Genomic DNA, 27,915 nt, shown 5'->3' on the forward strand with positions numbered 1-27,915 from the left:
AGTTTATGTTTAGTCTATTACCCTAGTAAGGACTTGCTTGGGGGAGCTTCTCTCAGCTGCAACTTTCCCAAAAGATGCTTCTGCTAGAAGCTACTTCAAACGGTTCACAACTTCTGATAATCTGTAGTTACAGATTCTATAAAATGAACTAAGAATCCAGAAGTTAGAGAAGTTAGGTTTAGGAGTTTTTTCAGATTCTTAGAAACTGGGTACCAAGTAGTTACTCTCAGAAACTAAAGCTCCCCCAAACAGGCCCTATATCTCGGTAGGTTCCAAAGTGCCAACTAGGGCTTTCCATCCATAGTTTATAGTGGGTTACATAGTTTCGTCAAACCGACGTGTGGTTGATGGGTTGGGTTGATTTGGTCTAGTTTTGTTTGGGTTAGTTTTGTAGTTAGAAAGCTTGCTCAATCAAGGGGCCGCCTTAATACAAATAGCGTTGTCAACGAAGTTTGATATCATGATGTGCGGATGCAATTATGTTCATACAGATGGTTACTACACTCAAATCAATGGCACTAGTCTAGGAGCAATTGAGAACATCAATGACGAGCACGCAAATCACCTAGCAACCTAGGTGCTCGACCAACTCGAGACGGATAGTTACTGCACCACTGAGTTACGATTGGACATGGGTTGAGTTGCCGTCTCCTATGCTTACACCATTTTTCTATATCTAAAAGAACTAGAGTCATCTTGAGAGGTGAATAGATGTTCCTGAAAAACTTAGAAGTGGAATTAAATTACTCACTAGAACTTTAATTAAAACAATCAAATGTTTCGGTCGGACTTCTCTACCTCGCAAAAAAGGTTGATTCGGTCCTCGGGTTCAGTCCCTCGAAAAAGATGAAACACGAGCAACTCTCACATACCAAGAAAGAGGTAAGGCCCTATTTGTTTAGCTAGGACTATTGTAATATGGGTCATTGAGTCAGATTACTTTAAGCTAAATTATTATAAGCTAAAGTGAGTAGTAGGTCTAAAACAACATGTAATCTAAAATAAGCATCTTTGGATGAACTTATCGGATGACAGTAACCTGGACTCTAAATTGTAATAATATGTTACAATAATATATGTTTATTCAGCTTACTCCTAATATGTCAGATTATAATAATCAAAAGCTAAATCAAACAGGGCCTAAAGCAAGTAAACAACATGATATAAGTAGGAACAAGTAACAAGCAAGAAAATCATAAAAAAATATTCAAGAGAGAGACAGACAGTGGAAGACACGATTTTGCACCTAAGTTCGGATCACAGAGATCCTACTCTCCATTGAGGAACTCCAAGGAGTTAGATCCTAGTTGATCCCGAGCCTCAGCAAGCTCGCACTATGAATTAAGCCTAGGCCTAGGCCTTCAAGCAACTACTAAGGCAAAACTCTATTCCCGAGTGACCACTTAGGTCATACAAAGGCAACGGGAGCTACTATCTCCAATGAAGCTTACTCTATCTAGCAATCCCTAGGATCAAGGTGAGTTTCCACTAAACTTACCTCTTTTTGCAATGTTCGCCTAAACGACCATTCAGTCCGTTTAAACGACGTATAAACAGTGAACAGAGCAAATCTGTCTCGTTTAGGGCCTAAACAGTAATTTAAATGGGCTGGTCATTTAAACGGGCCGAAACTGTTTAAACGAGCTAAACAAAACGATATTCGGCCTGTTTAGATGGTAGGAGAGAGGACTAAACGACGACTCAGTGAACCAAAATTTTATAGCCAAAACACGCGTCGCGCTAGGCAAGGCGGGAGCCAAAAATTACTCTAGAGAGGGTGCTAGGGTTTCAGACCGTTTTTCATTTTTCTCCTTCTCGCATAGAGCCAAAGACGCACGTTTTCCCCCCTCATCTTGTCCTCATGATTGGCGTGGCGGCGCCTCCATCTGAAGCTCCTCTTCCCACGGTCGACGCGGTGCCGCCCCTTTGCTCCACCTCTTCCTCACGGCCGGTGGCGCCTCCCCTCTACTTCCCCTCTCCCCACGGTCAGAGCGGCGCTGCCCCTTTGCTCCTCACGGCTGACGCGGCGAAATCCAGGTGTTGCTGCTCTAGTTCGGTAGTTCCTCCTCACGCCCCTCTACTCTGTTCAGTTCTTGCTGCTCCAGGAATCTACTCAATCTAGGTAAAGGCCTCCACAGCTCCACTCCAGACATGTTCCAATTTTTGAATCAATGATTGCTTTGAATGATTGAATCAGGCAATCAGCCATGTTGTTTAATGATGGATGTAATTGTATAATTGTATTGAACTTTGCTAGTATGAACTTGTAGTCTTGTAGCTGCAGAAGTGTGGATGGATGTATGCAGTAGGCCAGTAGTAGCATACTTGATTTTCGTACAATGAAGGAATTCTGAATAATCGATTGTGCAGGTGGCATAAATTCATAATGTCATCAGCTGCATCTGGACTTGGTCCTAGTGGTACTACTACTTCTGTTGTGACCATTAAAAATAAAAACCAGAGGAAGAAGAGGGATTCCAATGATATAGGGTGGGAGTTTGGTGAGTTAGTTGATCCAAATAATGAAAATATAATCAAGTGTAACTTCTGCCCATAGATTGTGACAACGAGGATATATAGGCTAAAGTGTCACATAGCTGGAAAAAGGGTCAAGTTAGATCGTGCCTAAGTGCTCCTCCTAAGGCAGTACAGAAGTGCAAGATTGCCTTAGAACATATTGTGCTAACTAAGAAGGCTAGGAAAGAGAGAGAGAGAAAAGGATGTGAGAAATAGTGTGGACCTAGACAGTGTCGAAGATGAAGATGAAGTAGCTCAAGCAGAAGGACTTGATGAGATTGGCGGACCAACACACCGGAATGTAGGTCCTATGGATAAGTTCACCCTCCTGTGGATCCAGGTGATTTGGTGAACACAAAGACAACGAGGTAGCAAAGAAGTTTTAGCTATAGTGAAGCAGAGGCAACATGCATTGAAGCACTTCATTGCCAAGCGGGTGTATGTGCATGGTAAGTATTCACAACTTTAATACATCACATATCATTTTACCAATTACCATTGGATTTAGTCAGTCTCATCTTGATTGATGTAATTAATTTTAGGAATACCTTTCCATGCCATCAACAATGAAGAATTTGATATATTGCTAGAAGATGTTGGTCGCTATGGTCCTAAAGGGAAGAAACCAAATCAGCATGAGCTAAGAGAGAAATTGTTGCAAATAGAAGTGGACAATACCAAGAAGTTGTTGAAGGTGCAAGAAGAAGATTGGGCTAAGAGTGGGTGCTCCATTATGATAGATGCTTGGACTAATCGAAAGAGAAGAAGCATTATGAATCTTTGTTTGCACTGTAGTGTCGGTATCAATTTTTTGGAGTCAAAACAAGTCTCAGATGAACCACACACCGGAGAGATGATATTCAATTATGTGAATGGTTTCATTGATAGAGTGGGTGCCCATAATGTTGTGCAAGTTGTGACAGATAATGCATCCGACAACATGGCAACGAATGAAAGGTTATATGTGAAAAGACCAAACATTTTTTGGAGTTCATGTGAAACACACACAATCAACTTGATGCTTGAAGGAATTGGCAAGTTGGCTAGGTTCAAGAAGACACTTGACCAAGCAAAGGCATTGACCATCTTTATCTATGGGCACCATAGGACATTGGCTTTGATGAGGAGGTTCACAAAGAAGAGAGATATTGTGAGGCTTGGCGTGATAAGGTTTGCTTCCAATTTTCTCACATTACAAAGTTTGCATGAGAAGAAAAACTAACTTAGAGCGATGTCTCAATGTGAAGAATGGGAAAATTTCAGCCAAGTTAAGAAGAGTGCTAAAGGTGTGCAAACCACAGGCACATTAGTGGAAGCTTCTTTTTAGAGTGGTGTAGGCCTTTCCTTGAGGGTGTTTGAGCCATTAGTCCAAGTCCTCCGCATGGTTGATGGTGATATAAAACTGCCAATGGCATTTATATATGTAGAGATTCAAAAGGCAAAATACATATTGGTGGGCATAGGGAACCTAGACAAGACCGGGAAGCTCTATGAAAGTGTGATACAAATAATTCACACCAAGATGAAGGATAGACTTGACTCCCCTTTGCACTTGGTTATGTACTTCTTGAATCCATGTTATAGCTACAATGATCCATCAATCTTCTTAGATCAACACATTGTAGATGGGTTCTTCACTACCCTTGAGACTTTCTACCATGGTGACTATGACAAGCAAGAGAAAGTGATGAATGAAGAGTTAGACCAATTTAAAAATAAAGTTGGCCACTTTGGGGGAAACAAATTGCAAAGGCGGGTTGCAAGGACTATGATTTTAGCCCTGGTATGAACTAAACTTGTACTTTACAACATGATTTCTTATTTATTTGCAGTAGTATGCAATTGTTTGTTATTCCTATTTTCTTGCAAATATATGTAGCCAAATGGTGGGGAAATTATGGATGTGGTGTTCCAACTTTACAGAGTATGACCATAAGAATTCTTTCTTTGACTGCTAGTGCTTCTGCTTGTGAAAGGAATTGGAGTTGCTTTGAATCGGTTAGACATCTACATTAACTAAAGAAGTAAAGAAGTGTCAATTTCTAATTTTGGAATTGTTCCTTTCATCTGTTATGCCTTTCTTCTTTCATTCCTTATTTTTACAATCATACAAAGATGAGAAACAAGTTAACTACCGAGCATCTTGATCAACTTGTTTTTGTTCAATACAATAACAAAATGCATGGAAGAAATAAGAGAAAAAAAGAAAAATAAAATGGATCCCCTTCTACAACTGACGCACAAGCTCGTCATGCTCAAGGATGGACGGTTGAAGGTAGAGATGAGGAATCTGATGTTGAGCCTGTTACCGGTTTAACATGGAAAATAATTGAAGAGGCATGTGGGGCTGAGCAATACACACAAATTCATAGAAGTGCAAGGTTGAGAATGAGTGAGGTTAACGAAGACATTGAAGAGCAAGTCGAACAAGAGCCAAGCAATGCCAATGAGGAAGAAGAAATGGAATTCGAGTCCGACCAAGATGAAGTGATGCCAACAAATGATTGTGAACAGGAGGGGGAAGTGATGATTAGATCATATTATCACTTAATCGTTACCACCTATCTATTCTATTCTAGTATTATATATTTCTATGATCTATTCATGCACGTGGAGTGTGGATTTTTTCAGTTTCCTTTATGTTTGTCAGATTCTGAGACTATGTAGTGTACTGCTTTATGCTATTATGATATCTCGTGAGAACTTTGTGATGTAATGATTTGTTGAGTCATGTACTCATTTATGTTGTGGACTAAGTTTTATAACTTATTTATGGGCTATGTTCTATTTTGTGTTTATCCTTTTATAGTTTTATTTCATAGTTTCATGCTTTGTTAAATTTGAGATGCTTTATTTTTCCATACAGTACACATAAGCCTTGTTTTTCCTTTGTAGGTATATAATTGGTATTTATTGTTTGAGGGTTTCTAGACATGGAAGTTACATTTTTTTGATGTTTCATATTTCTAGAGGACCAGAATAAGGTATGCCTCATATCATTCTCATATTTGTTGCTTTTAGAATCATGAACAAAACATGTGATACATTGGATATTGTTTTAGAACATGTATTTTTGTGCAAAAAGTAGAAAAACCGTTTAAATCGTTTAATTCATTTAATTGGCCTTTAATCCGTTTAAACGCTAGACAATGGGTAACCACCCGACTAGCATTTACCATTTAGGCTAACATTGCCTTTTTTTTGTGGAGTTGAGGTAACGTGCAACACCTAGCCACCTCTATCTATAAATCTCCAAAATGACCAGATGCTCATGGGCAACGCCTAGCTAGCTAGGGGGACGACCTCCAAAAGTAATAAGCTCAAAGGTGAAACCTCGCCTTCAGACACGCCTTGAACCTGAGAATTTAAGACTTGCATTGGAGTTAAGCCCATCTTCTAGGCCTTCGCGTATGCTAGCATAATTTGCATCATACTGGTGCAGATTTTGCGTCAACAATTATTCGAGTAGCTTACACTGACATCATTGATCCAAGCAAGTTTCATTAAAAGCGCATCTAGCCCCCTAAGTAGGTTTTGGATGATTAATTACAATGCTATTAAAGAACTAATGAGCTTTTTGTAGGGACTATTTGTTTAGACACTGAGAAGATTTGGATATTTTCATTTTATTTTGCTTGAGTCTTACGTGTGTCGTACTATTAAGAGGGGTTGCAAACATTCGCTCTGCATTCATAAAAGTGCTCAAGATCACTTAGGTGAGTTGTGGGTTGAGCTTTCCAGATTGTTTAGATAGGACAATCTGGTTGTATCCGGATAGTCCGGCCACCTTCTTTTGGTGTAAACCTAAGTGTCAGTTGGACGGCCGGACGGTTAGGTTCACATGCTTTCCTAACAAAAACATGAAGCAAGACAACTTTTATTTAAACCTCCCTATCCCCTATCCATTGGTTAGTCACCCACTTCAAATCAAAATTCTTCTAGGGTTCTTTTAAGACCTTTTAGCTCATCCTAACTAGTTCCTTGATCATAGGACTGATTCTTGAGTGGATCTAGAGATTTTGGGTCGACTTTTTTCATGGGAGAGTCTTAGAGTGATCTTAAGAAAGTTCGTAGATGCATCACCTGGTAGCTGCCAATTTGTTGTGGTTGATCCAGGAAGTTTGTGAATGCTCCACCTTGCCTCTAGAATAAAAAGAGATAACTTGTGATAGTGAAACTCCTAGCCCTCTCCTAGAAAGTTGTAGGGTAGAGAAAATCACACCTAGGGTTGGATTGATCGCTTGACCTTGATCTTGGTGGTCGGTCTAGGATCAATCAATCAATAGGTGTTGATTTGGAGACCTATGTTGACTTTGTGGCTGTGAGTTAGGTGAGAAAAAGGATCAAGAGGGATACACTCTCATGAGCACCTCAATGGAGAGTAGGATTTTTGAATCCAAACTTCAGGAAAAACTACTTGTATATCTCTTTTGTTATTTCGCTTTGGTCTTGTTATGCATAAGTTTTTGATCTTTTCACTGCACGCATCTTCTCCTCGGGTTCATAAGAATTTCACTTGAAAAGGTGATTCGCTTAATCCATTCTTTTCAAAGCCAGATGGTCCGATGTTCTAGACTAGATGGTCCTATCAGCTTTCTCGGTCTCACCCGAGAAAGCCATCCGGATGGTCTGGCCCACTTAACTGGACAGTCCGACAGTTTTAAACGTTGATACTAAGTGTTTTTCAGAAATGCTTATTCATCCCCTCTAGTTGACTTCTTAGTGACTTTAGCCATCGTAGATGATTTTGATACTTGAAGTCTCGAAGAGAGTTAACAAGATGTCGGTAGAGTACCCAATCTATTTTTTCTTTCTTTTGAAATACTTGAATAAGTTAGCAAACGTTAAAACTCCCCAAAGTGTAATCAGGTAGCTCAAGATATATATTAAATAAAAGCAAGTAAATTTTGTGAGATGCAACTTGTCCTAACTTATAAACTATTACTATCTCTAGTTCTGACCAATCTCAGTTCGTCTCCTCTATACATCTCATTCCGACTGCAAACTCTACGGATACTAGACCATTCCAGACATGATCATGTTTCTTTCCTTTGTATGGTTGTAGTCAAAACAAGATATTCTAAGACTAGACCCTTCATGGAGTCGAGAAATGTTAATAAAAAATAGTACTTTGACAATTTACATAACCTAAACACTATGAAAACCCCCTAACGTGCCTCGACTACTAGGTGATTATGCATGCATTCAAAAGGCACACATGTAAGGATGCAAAGTATAAATTTTAAATGCATGCATGTAAAAACATATAAACATGTCACCCTTTGTTGTCTGGTACCATGTACACTAGGAGTACTTAAAAACACCTTGTTGGAATTGTCCCCTTGGCGATAGATACAACAAACTTTTGTGATGACTCCGATCTAAATTTTGGTGACGGTTACTCCGTTAGTTAGGTTGGATCTCCCAAGCTCAAGTTATCACCCGTATCCTTGTCGAGAGTGTCACTTCTCAAAGTCGTCTTAGAGGAATACCTTAGGAACACCATGCACCCTGTAACTGGCGCATCACTGTCGTCGGACAATGATTTGACTATGGCATTTGTAGAAATATGGTTAGATTGGTGCCAAGGTAGACACGAGATAGTAGCAATGGGAAGAAGACACCGGAATTTCTATATAGGTTCGGAGCCCATCAAGTAATAGGCGTACTCATCTCAGGCTCAACTGGTTTTGCTCTTATATGATGACATCGAGATATACACAAATACAAAACTTGAAATTATCTACTTGGCTAGAATACCCTATAGCTATATGTTGACCTCAGTCGCGAAAGAGTTGTTTAAGGCATAGAAGGAGGGCTGAATAAGCAATTTCAAAATTAAACTAAAACGAAAGCAACCACACTTGATGGAAGTTATGTTGAGTTCTGATGGAAATTCTATTGGACAAAATTTTCATTGATCACCAACCGAATTTCCAACAGATCAAGCAAAAGCACACCTGCAAGCAAGATAAATGATTCTAGATCTACCACAACTGAGTGTGATTAAATCATTTAGTTGTCAACACTTAAAATTTATCCATATATTTTAAAGCGAGATCCCTCTTAATAGCATGATTTTCCCTATGACTCAAGTAAAAGAAAAACCTTTATGCGTCTTCTTTGTGTATATTCATGTAGACCAAATCGATGCATCAGAAATCATCATTTACCACATGCTCGAAAGACTAAAATCTTTCATCATTGGATGAACTAGCCAAATGTTTCTTATATTGATCTAGATTCAACTCGATATCCCTTTAAATTTCATCACTTAAAGTCAAAGTGTACAAATAACACCTTAATACCTTAAATGAGAGATTGATCATGACTCAATTGAACAAAAGTAAAGATGATTGGAAGCGTGTGATGCATGGCAACAATAAATAAGAAACACCGCTCTCTCTACGATACCATTTGCTATAGTTTTTAGAATATATGAGTAGACCAATATACAAAACAAGATCAATAGTTGGTATTTAGAAAATTCGAAACTGAGTTAAAATATAGAAATAATCGATAGGTGGAATTTGGAAGACAAGCGAGAAATCAAGGAATTTGGTAAGATTTGGAATAAGAAAAAGAGTCCGATAGCAATTTTGCAATGGCATGACAGCAGAGCAGACGACGAGGGCCGGCCGGCACCGTATTCTCCTTCCCTCAACCCACGCACGTCATCATCCTCCTTCTTCCTTCTACTCTTCTAGCCCCACCTCACCTCCTCTTCTCTCCCTCGCGTCCTCCCCTCGTCGCCCGCCTCCGCGCCGACACCGCGGCGCCCCCCACTCCCCTCGCCGCCGCGGCCCGATCTCGGTACGCCCCCCTCGGGTCGTCTAGCCCTGCGCGCGTGGCTGCTCACGCCAGATCCGGCCTCCGCGGGGGTGGGGGGATCAGATCACGCCCCCGCGGATCAAGGGAGTAGCAGTCCTGATCCTCTCCTGAATTCGCTGCTGGTTGCCCCTGCAGGTGCCCTAGACGACCGCGATGCAGCCGCCGATGGGGAACGAGAGGCCGCTGCAGGGTGTTCCCGGGAGGCCCGTCTCCGCCTTCGTGCCCGGCGCCGCCGTCGCCCCGCCGCCGCCCTCGTTCGGGGCCGCTGCCGCCCCGCGCGCGCCGCCGCCGTTCGCGCCGCCGGGCGCGGCTCCCCCGCAGGCCGCTGCGGGGCCGTTCGCGGCCGCGCCACCTGCCGCAATGGCTGGGTATAGGGGTCCCCCGCCTCCCCAGCGTCCCTTGGGCGCGGGGCAGCCACCACAGGGCCCCTTCGCTGCCGCGGCACCCCCGCAGGGCTCCTTTGCCAGTGCACCAACCTCTCAGGGCCCCTTCGCCGCAGCTCCACCGCCATCTCAGGGCCCCTTCGCCACAGCTCCACAGCCGTCTCAGGGCCCCTTTGGCACCGCGCCACCAGCGCAGGGCCCTTTTGCCACTGGCCCGCCGTCTCAGGGCCCCTTTGCATCCGCTCCGCCACCTTTTCGCCCTCCGCCTTCGTTCCAGCAGCCACAATCACCTACGGCAAGTGCTATGGCTCCACCCTCAGCGTATGTGAGGCCACCACCAGTGCAATCACTACAATCACAGCCCCCACCGCCTGTGCAAGGGTACTACCTTGGTGCACCTCCTGCAAACCCGCAGTTCCCGATGTCACGACCAGCATTTCAGCAGCCAATGCAGACCATGCCACCCCCTCCAATGGGGCTATCTGCAGGTTTTGGCAATCAGGCAGCCTATGCGACTGGTGGCCCTCCTACAGGGGGCAGTCTCCAGAGCTTAGTGGAGGATTTCCAGTCACTGTCAGTTAGTTCTGCACCTGGATCACTTGACCCTGGTGTTGACGTCAAAGGGCTGCCAAGGCCACTGGATGGTGACGAGGAGCCGGTTAAGGTTTTAGAGGCATATCCAGTGAACTGCCACCCGAGGTACTTCCGGCTGACTACCCATGCGATTCCAGCATCTCAGTCATTGGTCTCAAGGTGGCATCTGCCTCTTGGGGCTGTGGTACATCCTCTTGCAGAATCACCTGATGGGGTAATGACTTTTAGGCACTTTATCTTTTACCCACTTTTTCAAAGAATTGTTGTGATATTCATGTTTCTCATCATAGGAGGTTCCCGTTATCAACTTTGGGTCAGCTGGTGTAATCCGTTGTCGAAGATGTAGAACATACATAAACCCTTATGCAACATTCGCAGATGCTGGAAGGAAATGGCGCTGCAATCTTTGCACATTGCTCAATGATGGTAATTACTCACTTTAAGCACAATAAGTATTGAATATTTGAATAACTGATAGAGAGTAATCAACCAAAAGATGTTTCTATTCTGATTACCACTTCTCCTGCTCTCTCCAGCAACTGAATTTTAAAACTATTATACCATTGCCTGCGTTGTTTTGAACTATAATATTCTTAATAGTTGGTATTATATCAATACTACAGAAGAGAATACAATTGGTTCATTAATATAGTATGTTGTTTTGGAATGAGTTGATGATTGAAACATATCACAATGTTGTGGTGCTTTCCTAAAAAGGTACGATAAATGGGTGTCAAAACTTTTCATGCTACAGTTGAGATTTAGAATGTAACAAAGTATTCATTAGGAGCAGTAGCACTCTTTCAAAAATATTTATGCATGTATCACTATAATAATTATGGCAGATGCTTTGTCTTATTCCCAAGCAGTGCTGTAGTTGTGGACTAAACTTTTCGAATAAATACGATGGATACAAAAAAATTCCTATTGAAATCAAAGTGAATAAAACAAATAGTTAATGTCTCCGTGTTTGCTAGAACCGAGCTCCTTCCTTTCCCTTCCTGACCTTGAAACTGGTTAGCTCCTTTTGTGAACTCTTATCCAGAATCTCTCATCAGAAGTTCCACTAGGGTGACAGGAACAATGAATTTTGATGAGAAGTGAGTTCCACTAGGGTGACTGGAACGATATATTTTGATGAGAAGTGAGTTCCACTGGGGTGACAGGAATAATGCATTTGTTTACCTGCTTTTATTTATGGTCAGCGTGGTTTTGTGTGTATTGCATTTATTCCTGTTCTTTAGATGGTAACATCCATGACATATATATGTGAGTTGATAATATGAGAATGTTCATGTGAAAAGTAGGATAGGGAAACATCTAAGATTTTGGGTCTTAAGCTTGGTTTGATTTCACATGATATAGTAGTATTTAGAGTTGCAAGATATGGCCCATACAAATGCGTAAAAGGCTCTTCCAGAAGCTGCTTTTTAAATTTATTTATTTGATTATGAGATTCAAAGATATTTGCCTTTGCTGTTTTCATACAGTGAAGTAGTTAACAGTCCAAGTAAGCTTCCTGCTGCTGAACCAACTTTCTCTAGTATTTTGAGAATTATCATATTTGGAATGAGTATGTAGCAGCATATCCAATTTATTAACTGAAATAAGAAGGCACTTAAGAAATATATTAATTTGTTCCATCCCTGTATTCACTTTTGGACTCTGATGCTAGTTAGCTTGCTGGTTGAGCTGACAAGTCACAAGTGCATGACAGTAAAGATATTAATGAAATGCACAGCTTTTATCGTGAATACGTGATTTGTAATGTATTAATTAATAATACATGTTGTAGTCACATGAATTCTCTTTTCTAGGCACTACCTTGCATGTGGGTCCCTTGTCCTACCCTAGTACATAATTTATTATCATAATAATCTTAAGATAGTACAGTAGCACAAAAGATTAACTTGCTGGCCAAATTATAAAGCAGCCATAAAAAGACAATTCTTAAGCTTAAAAGTCCTGTTCACTCTGAGGCTAGAGTTATTGCTGCCAGACAATCGGTCTTATAAGGTTACAATTGCTTATAAATTACTCCAGTTTACATATTGTATGATTTAGCTCTAGGTCATTTATCGTGCTTGTAAAATCCAAGACAAAGGAGCAAACTAAACAGGCTATCATGGATAGGCTGCTTTTGTCTAAGCAGCAATTTTTCAATGTCAGTGTTTGTATTAGTAGTTGTATCATATGGATTAATAGACGTGGTTATCAGTTTATTTCACTAACTATTGTTGTGTATAGAAATACTGGTGATTATAAAGTACAGCCTTCTGCTATATGATATTTAACAATACTAAGTGCTGGATGGTTTCTTGACACCACTTACCTGGTAATCAATTTCTGCAAATTAATACTTTTTTCCATTTTATTCAGTTCCTGGAGAGTACTTTTGTGCTCTTGATGCTAGTGGCAGAAGATATGATACAGATCAAAGACCTGAGCTTTCTAAGGGAACAGTAGAGTTTGTTGCTCCCACTGAATATATGGTGCGGCCACCAATGCCACCTTCCTACTTCTTTCTTATTGATGTGTCAGTATCTGCAGTTCGAAGCGGGCTACTTGAGGTACATGCTATTGTCTTTTCAATCGTTAATGTGCATTAACGCTGCATTATAGATTAGTTTGGATGCAAACCAATTTTTAATGCCTTTGTTCTTTCAGGTTGTTGCAAAGACCATCAAATCATGCCTTGATGACCTTCCAGGGTATCCACGAACACAGATTGGATTCTTAACTTTTGACAGCACATTACACTTTCATAATTTCAAGGTATATCCCTCTATCGTTTAATCCATTGCTCTGCAATAATATACCAGTTTTAGAGTTCAATTTATGTGAGGTTACTTACGCGACTTGTTTTTTCTGCTTATATCAGTCGTCTTTATCACAACCTCAAATGATGGTGGTCGCCGATTTGGATGATATTTTCCTGCCATTGCCTGATGACCTCTTGGTTAATTTGGTTGACTCTAGGCATGTTGTCGACTCTTTTCTTGATAGCTTGCCAAATATGTTTCATGACAATGTAAATGTAGAATCTGCTCTTGGTCCAGCACTTAAAGCAGCATTCATGGTTATGGTAAGATGCTAACTTTCCTATAATTACTTCTGCTAGTGGTTTTCTTTTGCCATTTTTGTCAGACTAGTTATACACACTACCCAGATATGGATAATTGTGTCATATCTTTTGTAGAGTCAAATCGGGGGGAAGCTACTTGTATTCCAGAGCACATTACCATCTCTTGGTGTTGGTCGCTTGAGACTTCGAGGCGATGATGTTCGTGCATATGGAACAGATAAGGAACATACTCTCAGGGTACCAGAAGACCCCTTCTATAAACAGATGGCTGCTGAGTTCACAAAAAATCAAATTGCAGTGGACATATTTTCTTTCAGTGATAAATATTGTGATATTGCTTCGTTAGGTGAGGGTGTTCTGCCAGACCTTGGAAAGGTGCATTGCTCTTTACTTGCCTCATATTCTTTGTTTTGCTATATTTTGTAGGTTCTCTTGCGAAATACACTGGTGGTCAGGTGTACCATTATCCATCCTTCCAGGCAGTTACTCATGGCGATAAACTTAAACATGAGCTTAGCAGAGACCTTACCAGGGAGACTGCATGGGAATCTGTTATGCGTATCAGATGTGGAAAAGGTTCTGAACTAAATCTGTGGATGCATGCAATATTCTAAAGTTTTATTTATGAGCTTAAAATTCAATACAACTTTTGAACTGATGCCTGTTTTACAGGGGTGCGCTTCACAACTTATCATGGTCATTTCATGCTAAGGTCCACCGACTTATTAGCACTTCCAGCTGTTGACTCTGATAAAGCATTTGCGATGCAACTTTCTTTAGAGGAGACCCTAATGACCACACAGACTGTATACTTCCAAGTGGCATTGCTGTATCCTTTTCTGTCAGTCTGAATATGCAACATTTGTATTCATATCTTGATTTTGATTAGAAAAAGATGATGTTACATACGGTCTACGGACACTTTAGCATGACAAATGTCAAGTTAGTACCTTCCTCAAATCGTTAGCCAAAGGCTGTTTGGGACATCTGTTAACTTGTGATAGCTTGATAACATAGCATCCTTGTAAAATCTGTTTCTTCCCAAACATTTTTGGAGTAGATTTAGATGTGTCAATACTTTCCTGCATGACTCACTGGAGTATTGCTTTTTAGAAATTGTTAGCTGCTTGATTTTAGTTATTATTAGAAGATTCTGTTATGTGCCCTTTTGAACATTCTTAGCAGCAAATTTTGTATGAAATGGTAGTTGTGTTCTTAACCAACCCCAGATATACATCCTCTTCTGGTGAAAGGCGTATCAGGGTGCATACAGCAGCTGCACCTGTGGTCACAGATCTTGGTGAAATGTACCGTCAAGCAGATACTGGTGCCATTGTGTCATTGTTAAGTAGAATTGGTTAGTTCTAGATTTATGCTCCCTTCATTTCGTAAAAGATATATATGATATTTGTGTGTTGCTTGATAGTTTTGATTTATTTTATGTGGCAGCTGTTGAAAATTCATTGTCTGATAAGCTGGACAGTGTTCGGCAACAATTACAATTAAAGTTGGTGAGAAGTTTGAAGGAATACCGGAACCTATATGTTGTACAGCACCGGATAGGAGGGAGATTGATATATCCAGAATCTTTAAGATTCTTGCCATTGTACATCCTATCCATATGCAAGTCTCTTGCTCTTCGTGGTGGTTACGCAGATGTTTCTCTTGATGAACGCTGTGCTGCTGGTTTCAGCATGATGATACTACCTGCAAAAAGGCTGCTCAATTTTATTTACCCATCACTGTACAGGGTTGATGAAGTATTACCAATGGTAGGTCATGTTTCCTTCGCACCGAGCTGTGTTAATTTGCTCTGACCCGTATAGATCTTATTATATTAAAGCAAAAAAAAAAAACTTTGTAGTGTTTGAAACAAACAGCACAATAACTTGCTAGCATTCAACTGCTTGTTTGGAAGACCTTTACTTTTGTGGTTTTGAAAGGAAGGTTCATTTTACTTTGGAATTTAGAGCTATTAAGTGAAATGAACGTATCAGCCACCAAGCTGTTTCATTTGGTATATTAGAAACCCTGTCTTTTCTTTTCTGTTTAGCTTAAGCTGCTAATGAAGTTGAATTTTCAGGAACCAGATAGGATTGATGGATCGTTGAAGCGGTTGCCGTTAACCATGCAGTGCTTAGACACTGGAGGCCTATACCTTCTTGACGATGGGTTCACCTTCCTAATATGGTTAGGTAGGATGCTCCCACCTGAACTTGTGAACAACATTCTTGGAGTCAGCTTGGCAAACTTCCCTGATCTATCAAAGGTACGCCTTTTAACACTTCACTCAATGGCAATGCTTGTTATAAATTCATCAAGAAAAGAAAAAAAACATAGAATGATTCCATTTTATATTTTCCTAAAAAGGTATTAAACCTCTGCTAGGACTGAACACTTTATACAGTAAATGAGATCTTGCTTTTAACATTGATAATTACAAACTAGTTTGAGTTGCAATCGTGCTAAGTGCGACATCTTGCAGATTCAATTGAGAGAATGTGACAACGAGTACTCCAGAAATTTTATGAAAATACTAAGAACCCTAAGGGAGAAGGACCATTCTTACCACCAGCTCTGTCGTGTTGTACGTCAAGGAGAACAGCCAAGGGAAGGCTTTTTGCTCCTATCTAACTTGGTTGAGGATCAGATGGCTGGAACTAGCAGTTACATGGACTGGATACTCCAAATTCACCGCCAAACACAGAGCTAGTGAAGATGAGCAAAGAACTAGTGAAGATGAGCAAAGGGAATCACCGATCCGAATTTTTGGCTTAGTTGTAAACTGCTGCAGACTCAGTTGCTGCCAGTTCCCAATCTCTCGAAACAGTTGGAACTAATTCGCGGGTCAGCTGTCCAAAATGTTCTTGCCCTTTAGCAGCAGCACGCTGGCAAGCAAAGTTTTTATTGTTAATATTCGTCCCTGTGATTAATTTCCTCTTGAGTGAAAATACAGCTGTTGTATCAGAATAATTAGGGCAACAGTGACCATTGGTAAGGTATACAACTTGGTGTTCTTGGAAATGGGCTGTACGTTTTCTACTTTTTTTTTGCTGTTCAAATATCTAGTTTGTGTTGTGTCTTGTCGGTTTTGGCATTGAGTTCTCCAAAGTTTGTCGTGTAAACTCATTTTTGACTAATGATCTAGCTGCCTGTAATGGAGGAGAGCTCCCATTTAACTGACATTTTTTTTTATCTGTCCAGGTAGCTACCAAATAGTTTATTTTCTGATATCGGTTTTGGATGTGGTTAGCCTCATGGGTTGCATTTGGTATATAAACTGTAGACTGTAGTCGTATTTTAAATTAAGATAAAATTTGCCAAACCAAACTTGGTCACTTACACCAACTAATGCAATATCAAAGACCATACTGATTTTCTTATTTGTTGAGGGTTGAAAAATGATTCCTTTGGCACATAAAAATGGAGCGATGGATTACCATATGGTTAATTAATGTGAGCTAAAATAACATAAAAAATAAATCAATATGATTTCTAAAGTATTTTTTACAGTTTTTTTAATAAAAAACTGGCTGTTTAGTTGTGTTGGGAAGTATGCACTCAAAAAATAAGAGCCATACTTTTTATTTCTTAACTTTTGTGAGCTGCTAAGCGATTTTTTTTTGAAAAGTTTTTATATAGAAGTTCGTTATCATTTATACCATTAAATAGCTCGTAGGAATTGAATTAAGTATTAAAGAAAAATTTGTAAAATTTCCATGTTCCAGAGGACTTTAACATGATTTTATTGCTGTCCATGTGTATAAAAAACTTGAAACGTGATTTTATTGCACGCTTGGTGCAGAAAAAGAAAAACTGAGATAAACATTAGCGCAAATTTCTACGGAGTACAACACTAACACTAGTCAAAAGAAATTGGGGGAAATCAAATACCCCTCTATTCTTTTTGATGTTGTTCGTTTATTCATTTTTTCTAATATACAAAATTATAAGTTAGGCTTAAAGTAAATTTTGTGATAAAATAAATCATAACAAAATAATTAGTAATTATGTAATTTTTTAACAAGATGTACTGTCCAACGATAATCAAAATGTCAACGGGCGTGTGAATCAAATAGGAGGGAGTATATTAATTATATAAAAATCAAATAAAACCAATTACAAGTTTATTTGTAAAGAAGAAAGGGGTTTTGGCCTCAAAGGCGCAAGCCTACAAATCGGTGGCTTTCTTTGGAACAAAATAAATTTATAGGAATTTCATAGGTTTGAACTAATTTTGAGCCAACTCCTATAAAAATCATGTAAAAATTTATATGTTTCATTGGAGTATTGAAATGAGATTTTATGACGTATGCGAAAATGCACTTACATAATTTTATTTCGGTCTTATTGCTAGAGAAAACCTGAAATAAAACAGGTGCAAATTATAACGCAGTCAATACTCAACATAATTTTTAAAATAAATTGGAGAATCAAATGTATTAATTATAAACATAAGCCAAACAGGAGTAATTGTAAATTTACACTTGAAAAAAGGGAAAAGGGTTTTGGGGCAGACGACAAGGCAGCAAGGCGTAGTAGGGCTTTTCGCTCCCGCAGCAAACCCTAAATGTTGGCGGCTCGCCGTCTCTCCGCCGCCACGCCCCTCCTCCTCCGCCGCCTCTCCTCGCAGCCCGCGGCGGCGGGCCCGGGGGAGTGGGTCCGTCGCGCGGGGGCGCTCTCTCTGCTGGGCCTCACCGGCGCCGTCGCCGCCAGCGCCGTCAGCGACCTCTCCGTCTTCCTCTCTTGCTCCAGGTCATAACCCTTGTGTCCCTCCCTCTCTCTATGTCGCCATCATCTCTACGCGGGTGAGCTGATGGTTAGGATGGGCCCGATGGGGGATTCAGACCAGCTACACTTATGAACAGCGTTTGATGTTTTTTCCCTCTGTTTGTACCGCTCTATGTGCAGTAATTGATCTCCACACATACGCATGACTGAGTATGCGCGCAACGTGGTGATGATGTTAATCTTTGTTCTCTCAGTGTGATTGTTGCATTCTTATTTGATTCTTATCAACAAGAGAATGGCTGAGGCTAACTGCTGCTGATGCTCTTGTTTGCAGCAAGGCGATAGAGAGGGCCTCCCAGAACCAGCAAATAGCAAATGCCATTGGCACGCCGATCGTGCGGGGCCCCTGGTACAGCGCTTCCATTGCCGTGAACCAGGCGAGGCATTCTGTGTCCTGCACTTTCCCTGTGTCAGCCCCCCAAGGAAATGGGCTTCTTAAATTCAAGGCTGTTCGCTTGGGAGGTATGTGTTATTAGTACCTGGATACATGATAGTGCTTGCTGGATTAACTCATCAATTTTCCTGTCTGCATGAAACTTGTTTGCAATCACTTGAACTTGTAGTGTGTACACTGCATTAAGATTAATTTATTGATGGGATGACATAAATTTTGTAGTCTGCCTCATTTATCGAGTGCTTCACATCATGTTCCCATTGCATTTGGACGAAAAGCAAGTCATATTAGAAGAGTGGTTTATGATTTAGCTTATCTGATAACATAATGTAGGTATAAGAACTCTCTTACAATAGGTACAAGGGGTGAAAAAGCCAAACAGCATATTTGCAAATCAAAAATAATTTGTGAATAAAACTTTTATACACATGTTTTGAACGATCTAAAAGCAAAGGCTGAAAAAATAAACTACGATACCCCCCCCCCCCACCCAAACCAACAAATTTCGGCTTATATATAAGCATAAGCGGAAATATGAGGCTGACAAATAATAGCTATGTGATATGATAACATGTATGCGTCAATCTAATTCATAATGCTAACGGTTAAGGTGGGCTTTATACTCACTTAGTCATTATCAATCATCTAAATTGTACATGTGAGGATTGGCCCTGATCTTCATGGTAAATTTGTAATCTGAATCCAGAAACCTTATTTGTTGGTATAGCTTGCCTCCCTTTAACTCACCAGCCAAAAGCCTACATAGAAAATTCCTTTTTCCCTGCAAACACTGAATGTGCAAAAGTGAAATAGGGATGGCCTAGTGATTGTGTTCCAACATCTGGTACAAACCCAAAGTTGAACTCTAGATGGATTTTCTGGCCATGGTGGTTTTCTGGTATTTAACTGAAAATATGTATCCTCTTAGGTGCGCCTAAGACATTTATAGGCTCATGCCAGCTTACTTGGGTTAAGATCATATTTGAACTCTCTTAAGCATGAGCTCTCCTAAAAATCAAAATTTTTACTACAGTGGGGGTTTGATTGGCCGCGCTTTTTGGTTTTGGAAAAGGTTCCAGTGAGTTAGTTGCCCAATTGGTAATAATGAGATAGATGGTTGAACCAAATGGATATTTTTTTGGGACAACCTACAGAAAGCCAGAAAAAGAAGAAAAAAGCCAAACACAGGCACACAGATTTACACTACATAGCTTTGCTCTTATTTGCAGATATTGACCAAAGGTCGAAGTTGTTTGACTTATGCTCAAACTCCTATGAATGCCTATATTTGTGGACAGAGAAAGTAATTCCTTTATTCACAAATTTTGACTACCGGTAGTTCTTGAGGTAGGTGAAATATCTATGGTGGAAAGTTGAGAGGCACACTGCAATTATTAGCTGCATAATACAACTGCAATATTTCACTGTTGAACATTGAAACAACTCTGCACCTACAAACCATTGCAGATTAATATTACAGGCATACTAAAAAACTAAGAGATTAGCACTATGGGGTTTCCGCCAAGTGTAGTATAATGTATCTAAGGAAAAAAAATGGCACTTCATGTTGTGTGTTTACCTGCAACACTGCTAATATACTCCCTCCGGTGGCAATTGCTTGTCGTTCTGGACATAACTTGGATTAAACTTATGAAACTTTTCAGTCTCAACATGTTTTAAATATCTTAATTGGAAATATGAAAAAGCATATATGCAGATTTGTATTGTGAAGTTGTTACAATAGAAATTACTGGTCAGGTTGTATTAAAATAAAACTCGTCAAAATTGTATTTTGCAGATAGTGACAATGTGCAAAAGGACAACAATTTGTGGTCGGAGGGAGTCATATTTTGTTAATTTAAACTAGTGGATGGACCTTTTTTTTTTTTTTGAAAGCTCATTGCAGGTATTTATAACTGTTCTCTTAACAGAGTTGGTACCCACTGGAGTTACTGAGTTAGTGACCCATTAGGGCCTTGCAGCAGTACTGTGATGCCACATTGACCTTAGTAGTGTCCTAATTCTTGGCAAGCCGCATGAGTTGCACCTTGCTGTAAATATGGACAAAAAATAAAGTTAATGGAATTTAGACGAGTACTATGTACGAGTCATTGGTGCTCACATCACATTTACCCTAGATACTATTAAGAGCCTGGCAAAATATTTCTCTCCACTACCCAAAGTTCTTTTGGTAACAGAACACCTTTTGCTTATCAATAAAATGTCCTAATTCTTGGCAGGCTGCATGAGTTGTCTCCTGCTGTAAATATGGACAAAGAGTACTGTTGATGGAATTTAGGTGGACATTATGCTAGTTTTAGATGCTCATAAAGGACCATCACACATGTACATGTTATGAGCTCTGGCTAACGAACGTAGGGGATACACGGGAGGACGAGGCTTGGAAGCCTCTTGGACGTTCTCCCCGTGGTGACAAACAAGAAGAACGGAAGATGAGATAAATGAGAGGAGGTGAGAAGAGTAGATTGAATCTGCCTGCTTTACTCATAATTGCCTGGCTCTAAATAGCCTTACAGCTGACCTAAATCTACTACTAAAAAGGGATAATCAATGGCCTACCAAACTAACTAATGCAAGCAATTAAGTGGCACTGTTTCTCATCCGGCACGGCCTCAGCTCACAGTGCGCGCCACCACCGCACTGTCGTCTGTGTTGCCACGCCTCCTCCGTGAATACGTAATCCTGACCATGACATTACATCGAAGAGCATTTCTTTTTACTACAAGTTCATCAGTGTTATGCATGCATCGGCCAAAATAACACAATGATTGAGCATAGCATCTTTAGCTCTGTTGTTTCAACTTATTTTGTGCCACTAAATTCCAATGCCCCAATTCTTGGTGGGCTGCATCTTTTGATCCTCTACTTTTGAGTGGGCTACAAGTCTTGATCCAAGCGGTAGGAGCCTAATTGTTGTGTCACATTCTTATTCTTGCAGATCGGTCTTGGTTTTCTTTTCTGCAGCAGAGTAACTGGGAAATACTCCTAATGGATGCTATCCTCGATATTCCTACTGACGATGGGAAACATCAAACAATAAGGGTGACAATTCCAGACAATACAGCACCTAAACCGCCGGTAGATTGCAAGGCATGCAAGTCCCAGCCAACACCTACACCACCTCCGCAACCTCCATCACCTCCACAGAAGTGAATTCATCTGGAGCTTTTCTTTCTAGCCTGGAAATAGCTACCATGGAGTAATTTTTTACCCTATCCCGCATCAATCGGAAAGAAATAAGTACTGCAGTTGGACCGAGAGAACATCAGATTCTTTGCTTTTGTGTTCGCAATGATACAGCATAGAATAGGATACATGATTGTTCCCCACGCAGCAATACTACTTTAAGAGGTAGGTCCATCAGTCATTAACGTTTATGACGTGCTAACTAGCGAGTCAGCATTTTGACTTAAAATTCAAGTTTTATCCTTTTTCTTTTTCTTTTTTGGTTTATACTTCATGACACTCTAATCGCTAATTGGTTAAGTTGGTACTTGCTAGTTCACAAGCCTGCCGGTTGGCATTTGGCAATACATGCTTCATACTGATATGTGATAATGTGTAGCGGTTTGAGTGGGAATGTATTATGATACTAGCTAAATAACTGTGCTTTGCTACTGAGAAATATGAATGAGAAATATGAATAATACGTATGTTAGTATTTTTTATTTTGAAAATAAAAAATAGAACCAAAATATAGGATTATTTTAAAATATTTTATATACATAAAGCAGTTTGTAAGACAATATGTAATATAGTTGGTGGACGACAGATTCACTGTGAATCTGTCACCACCGTCTTTTAGAGTAGTATAGATAACACTCCTGGGTAAATGTTAGTTTGTGCCTTCCGTCTTCCGAGCCATCGGGCGTGTCATTATGTTTCTGCGTGTCATTATGTTTCTTGGCTTTGATTTAGGATACTCCTGCTTATGAAATCTCCTTTAATCACGTTAATGTACCTTCAGACTAAGGTATCCTGATTCTTTGTCAAAACAAAAGGATCTGAAAATATAAGCCCTGGTCTAAAGGATCTGAAAATATATGCCCTGATCTAGCTCATATACCTTAGAGAAACGTTTAACGCATACATAATTTAGCTCATATACCTTAGAGAAACGTTTAACGCATACATAATTTTAAGGCAAGGATGTTGCTCTCTCTTTGCTTAGAGAAACGTTTAACGCATACATAATTTTAAGGCAAGGTTGTTGCTCCCTCTTTGCTTAGAGAAACGTTTAACGCATACATAATTTTAAGGCAAGGTTGTTGCTCCCTCTTTGCTTAGAAAGAAAGTAAAATATTAGTTAAAGCCTATGCTTAGGCATAATGGAAGCCTGTAATCATGTCACACTGAAGAATCATTTTACGAAGACAATAACTTAAAAACTCCAACTTTGACTATGATAGTCGATATCACTAATTCTCTTCAACTTTGGCTATGATAGTCGATATCAACAGTAGTTGAATTACGGAAAATATATATTTGGCAGCGCACAAAGGCACACATTCTACAACCGACGTGAAACTTAGCAATACAGTTTGAATCACAAGGCTGATCACCAAATTGAGGTCAGTGTTCGTTGGGGGCTCTAAGGGTAGTCCCAACCCAGACTCTACCCATAGTCTAAACGTCAAAGACTATCACAAGACTCTATAACCCCTAATGCACAGTTTGTAATAGTAGTTTCTATAGCTAAAGACATTTATTACTAGCACAAACAAAAATGGATCAGTTGTGGCATAACAATGTGATCCAATATACACCTCTCAATTTTATCACCAACAACATAACTTAAACAGAACACATAGAACCATTCAGCTAGCAACTGAACCAGAAAAAAATCACCATTCAGCCGGCAAGAGAAACATCACATTCACCCGGAAGCAATCTCATTCACCAGAAGCAATCAGAAGAGAAACATCACATTCACCCAGCAAGAGAAACATCACAATTCAAGAATTTTACCGGTACATACGGCAATAGACTAGAAGCATACAGTAATGTTATGAACCGGCAAACTATATAGTAATAGAAACATAGATACGAATTGTAAACTGAATAGATAATACTAATTTTTAGATAAGAAGCCATCCATCGTCATCATTCACAGAACTCCATGTCCATCGTCGTCCAAGCAGATCTGTTAAAAAAATGAGAATGGGTCAGTACAAGTAAAATTACAAGGGAGTATGAGAATTAACAGTTCAGTAAAAAAAAATCTTTTCATTACATTAAGGTTCTTGAACATGAAGGCAGTGTGTGTGTGTGTGTGTATATATATATATATATATAATTCTACCTAAGCAGTAGTTCTATTCCCAAACTTTTGACAGATGTGAGCAATCAAATCAGACCGTAGCTGCTTGTGAGCTTCGCGATCACGAATTTTGGCATCTCTCGGTAGCACCTCCATCACCGGATCACCTGCTTGAATGATTGTAGGTTGCTGCACAGTAGTTGTGGTTGCTTCCTCGTTCAAGTCAAATGTATCGTCTTCTATGTCTCTCACGTCCTCGATGATCATGTTGTGAAGTATTATACAAGCTAACATGATATTCTCAAGATCCCCTTGTTCATATAGACGTGCCGGCCGACGCAAAAATGCAAAAATGAGATTGTAAGATCCCAAATGCACATTCAACTTCTTTTCTTTTCCCTTCTTGATATTCTGAGAACAGCTTGTGCTCAGCTGACTGTGGTGATCGTATGGACTTGACAAAAACAGTCCACTCAGGGTATATTCCATCTGCAAGATAATAAGGATTGGTATATTGTCTTCCATTCACAAAGTACTCGACCTGAGGAGCTTCTCCTCGCAACTGATCGATAGACAAAGTAGATTGATTCAGCACATTGATGTAATTGTTGGATCCGGCCACTCCAAAGAAAGCATGCCATATTCATCGGTCATGTGAAGCAATGACCTCTAAAATTATGGTTGGTACACCGTGATCACCATGAGTATATTGTCCCTTCCAATCATAGGAACATTTCTCCCAGTGCTAATGCATACAGTCAATGCTCCCTACCTTGCCGGGAAAACCACGACGCTCACTGGCCTACAACAATCGTTCTACATCTTCTATCGTGGGGCGTCTCAAGTACTCTTCACCATATACTTCAATGATACCCTGCACAAACTTCTTCAATCACTCTACACCAGTACTTTCTCCAATCTTCAGTTACTCATCATGCTGGTCTGCAGGTCCTCCATATGCTAATTGACGGATCGCTACTGTACACTTATGAATTGGTGAGAACCTGGGACGATTCAGAGCATCCGGTCTTTGTGTGAAATACTCAGACCACCCACTCAAGGCCTCAACAATCTTCAGAAATATGGGTTTCCTCATCCTAAATCTTCTACGGAATTGTGTCTCATTGTATACTGGATTAGGAGAAAAGTAGTCATCCATAAGTTGTTGACTGGCTTGTTCACGAGGTCTGTCCACATATCTCCTAGGACCTCGCTGAATTCTTCCACCTTGTACTCCATGAACAAATGACTGCATTTCAGCGACTAGATGATCACCTAAATCATCTAGAATTTCTTGCTCCCCTAGGTAGTCATCCATGGAGTACAGATCAGCAGGGTCAATGCTTCCATCTCCATCCATGGCAGCAAAGGATAGCAGTAGAAGAAAGGGATGGCAGTAGTAGAAAGGATAGCAATGGATAGTAGTAGAAAGGATAGAAAGGGTTGTGCTATATGTAGTCAGAATTGCCGTGGCTGTTCACATTTGCATGCCACTGATCACAGTAGTGGAGAGAACAAAAATTAGCAGTTACTAGTGCAAGCAGTTCACACTTGCTGCTCTCTACATGTTCACACAGTAAATAAAAGGATAGCAGTTACTATTGGAAGGAATTGAAATAGAATTCACACAGTGAATAAAAGGATAGCAGTTACTATGGTAAGGAATTAAAAATATCAGTTACTATTGGATGGATTCGTACTCATACAGGAAATAGCAATTCAAACAGTTACTATTGCATAGAAAAGTAGTGTTTTTTTCAAATGAATTTGCTGGAGTGGGAGCTGCTCGATCCCTGTGCAAATACTTTGTTGTCTTGCTGGTAATGATTTCCATGTTGAGTGGGAGCTGCTAGTTTTATATCTACTGCCAGTTGAAAGAACAAATTAGCTGGGCTCGTTCGCAAGATGAGTTCCAAGCGGTCTAATCAGCGCACGCAAATCAAGAATAGTCATGAGCATATGATTAATTAAGTGTTAGCTATTGTAAACTTAAAAAATGGATTAGTATGATTTTTTAAAACAACTTTCATATAAATTTTTTTAGCAAAAGATATACCGTTTAGTAGTTTGAGAAGCGTGCGCACGAAAAGAAAAAAAAGAAGAAGAGAGGGAATTTGAAGTCAAACAGGCCATCGCGAACGAGCCCGTTGAAGGACCACTGCTTGGTTCACAACCTCTCATCATCAAAGCTTGATCAAAGTTTCACCAAATTTAGTTATAGCAGTCAGCTAGTAGCTATGGTTCTTCACTATTCATTCTCAACAGTTTAAAGCCCTCTAATACAGTTTGTTTTGCATGTATATACAGTTGCTAATAGCCTCTCAATATGGGCCAAAAGTGTAATAAGACAACTGGAAGTGGATGAGCTACTCACCTTACAGAAATTGCTTCCATGGTCACATTTATTTGCACACACTTGTTACTGCATCAGTAATTCCAGCAAATTATGAGTCCATCACTTAGTAGTTCCAAGCAAAGAAATTAGCAATTGATCAGTACAAGAACCATACCTTAGGAAATAAAGCAAGTCTCAGGCTCTCTAGCGCCAAGTTTCTCTCTGCCAAAGCATCTGCACTGAGCTGATCAGTAGGGGCAAGCATCAGTTGTGTGAAAGTCTCGAGCATTTTGCACTTAGTTTGTTCATGGGCTGCTTTAGTTTGTTCACGGGCTGCTTCATGATTAATCCTAGCCGCTTCAATCTTCTTATCAGCCAAGCTTTGCTGAACTTCTGTCGTCTTCTCTCTGTCTTCCCTATTCTTTGTGGTTACTTTAATGAACTTGTCAAATTTTTCACTAAAAACAGCAAAACCATCAGATGACTTCTTTTTGCCATTAAGCTCCCTTTTTGCTCTCTTATGTCCCATAGGTCTCTTTTCTCCATCTAATTCTAAATTCACCAGATGAGGATTAGCCTTTGCATTCTTTTCATTGCCCTTCTTTAACCTAGCAAGATATGCTGACCACTTCTGCTCACCACGTACTACCTTCCACATATGCAACAGATGGAAGGCCTTATCATTATTTTTACTGGACCACATCTCTAAAGCTTTGTCTATCAACTGGTCATCACTCATCCCACTTTGTCACACTCTACTGGCATTTACCCAACATCCATGAAAATCAAACAATGGCATTCTTACAACGATCCCAACGTATTTTCACTTGGTTCCGGTTCCTCTGACGGCTAGTTTCTGTTGTCTTGTTGTATTCTTCAGTAACATCTGCCCAATAAGAATCTGCCTTCCTACCATTTCCATCAACTGGGTCCTTTGAATTATGCAACCAAGCACTGGTCTACAGGAAACATCAAAACAAAAACAATTTTTTTAAAGAAAGAAAATTGTTAATCTTCTAGTGTGCATGGAAATAGCATGTTTTAGAACCTACCAATCGTATGTCTTCAGGTACCGACCAATTTAGACGCTTGTCGTTTCTAGACTCCTTAATGATATCATCTTCTTCTGCATCTAAATCTTCCACCATATCATCAGTTTGTTCTGCTGGAGAGGGAGTCCTTGTAACACCCATGTCAATTGGTGAAACTGAAGATTGACTCATTCTGGCCCCAACAAAATGAAAATCTTCATTTGCATTACGATGGTTACCAAATGGGTTTCCCTGCAGAAAGTTGGAGAACCCTCCAGGTGGGTATAACCTGCAGATACAATGCATAGAGAGATGAAAACAAATACTACCAACAAAAAAAACTATCTGTAAACTATTTGACAAGCAATGGTCCAGTTAAATATTTGACAAGCAATGGTCCAGTAAACTATTTGACAAAGTTGGCTTCTAAATTAATTGATATAGGAGTACCTTTCACAAGCTAAGGTCCAGTAAACTAGTTGACAAAAATGGCTTCTTAATTAATTGATACAGAAGTATCTTTCACAAGCAATGGTCCAGAACACAATTTTATCTACCCGTTGCACAGATCCACTAATATGAAGACTTACCCTTCGCTAGGAGATGAAGTTGGCCACCATCCACCAACGGGAGAAGCACCAATTCGATGAACACCATCAGCTTGAGGAACACC

At 40.0% G+C, this 27,915-nt stretch overlaps 2 protein-coding genes, 1 long non-coding RNA gene and 1 other non-coding gene across 5 annotated transcripts; 3 read left to right on the forward strand and 1 right to left on the reverse strand.

Moving 5' to 3' along the window:
* Positions 1–9,139: 9,139 nt before the first annotated feature.
* Positions 9,140–16,412, forward strand: LOC102710266 (protein transport protein Sec24-like At3g07100). 2 transcript variants are annotated; one of them, XM_040523099.1, is made up of 13 exons: positions 9,296–9,330; positions 9,484–10,539; positions 10,616–10,751; positions 12,705–12,895; positions 12,993–13,100; positions 13,207–13,410; positions 13,525–13,756; positions 13,837–13,986; positions 14,083–14,239; positions 14,640–14,767; positions 14,860–15,182; positions 15,494–15,679; positions 15,896–16,412. In XM_040523099.1, the coding sequence occupies exons 2-13, from the start codon at positions 9,502–9,504 to the stop codon at positions 16,121–16,123; spliced, it is 3,081 nt and encodes a 1,026-aa protein (XP_040379033.1). In that variant the 5' UTR covers positions 9,296–9,330; positions 9,484–9,501; the 3' UTR covers positions 16,124–16,412. The 2 variants fall into 2 exon arrangements, with proteins under 2 accessions (XP_015698966.2, XP_040379033.1); XM_015843480.2 differs by having other exon boundaries at positions 9,140–10,539.
* A 1,506-nt stretch (positions 16,413–17,918) lies between these two features.
* Positions 17,919–22,241, forward strand: LOC102710553. Its single transcript, XM_040523452.1, has 3 exons — positions 17,919–18,165; positions 18,476–18,663; positions 21,555–22,241. The coding sequence occupies exons 1-3, from the start codon at positions 17,981–17,983 to the stop codon at positions 21,767–21,769; spliced, it is 588 nt and encodes a 195-aa protein (XP_040379386.1). The 5' UTR covers positions 17,919–17,980; the 3' UTR covers positions 21,770–22,241.
* LOC121054337 lies at positions 20,837–20,943 on the forward strand. The gene has a single exon (XR_005811741.1). It is a non-coding gene; the product is annotated as a small nucleolar RNA snoR103 (small nucleolar RNA).
* Positions 22,242–23,377: 1,136 nt separating the features above from the next.
* Positions 23,378–27,516, reverse strand: LOC107305503. Its single transcript, XR_001551751.2, has 4 exons — positions 27,264–27,516; positions 26,387–27,170; positions 26,251–26,298; positions 23,378–23,759 (listed from the first exon to the last, which is right to left on the reverse strand). It is a non-coding gene; the product is annotated as an uncharacterized LOC107305503 (long non-coding RNA).
* Positions 27,517–27,915: the final 399 nt, after the last annotated feature.

Source organism: Oryza brachyantha, chromosome 4 (assembly GCF_000231095.2).
Source record: "Oryza brachyantha chromosome 4, ObraRS2, whole genome shotgun sequence".
NCBI lineage: Eukaryota > Viridiplantae > Streptophyta > Magnoliopsida > Poales > Poaceae > Oryza > Oryza brachyantha.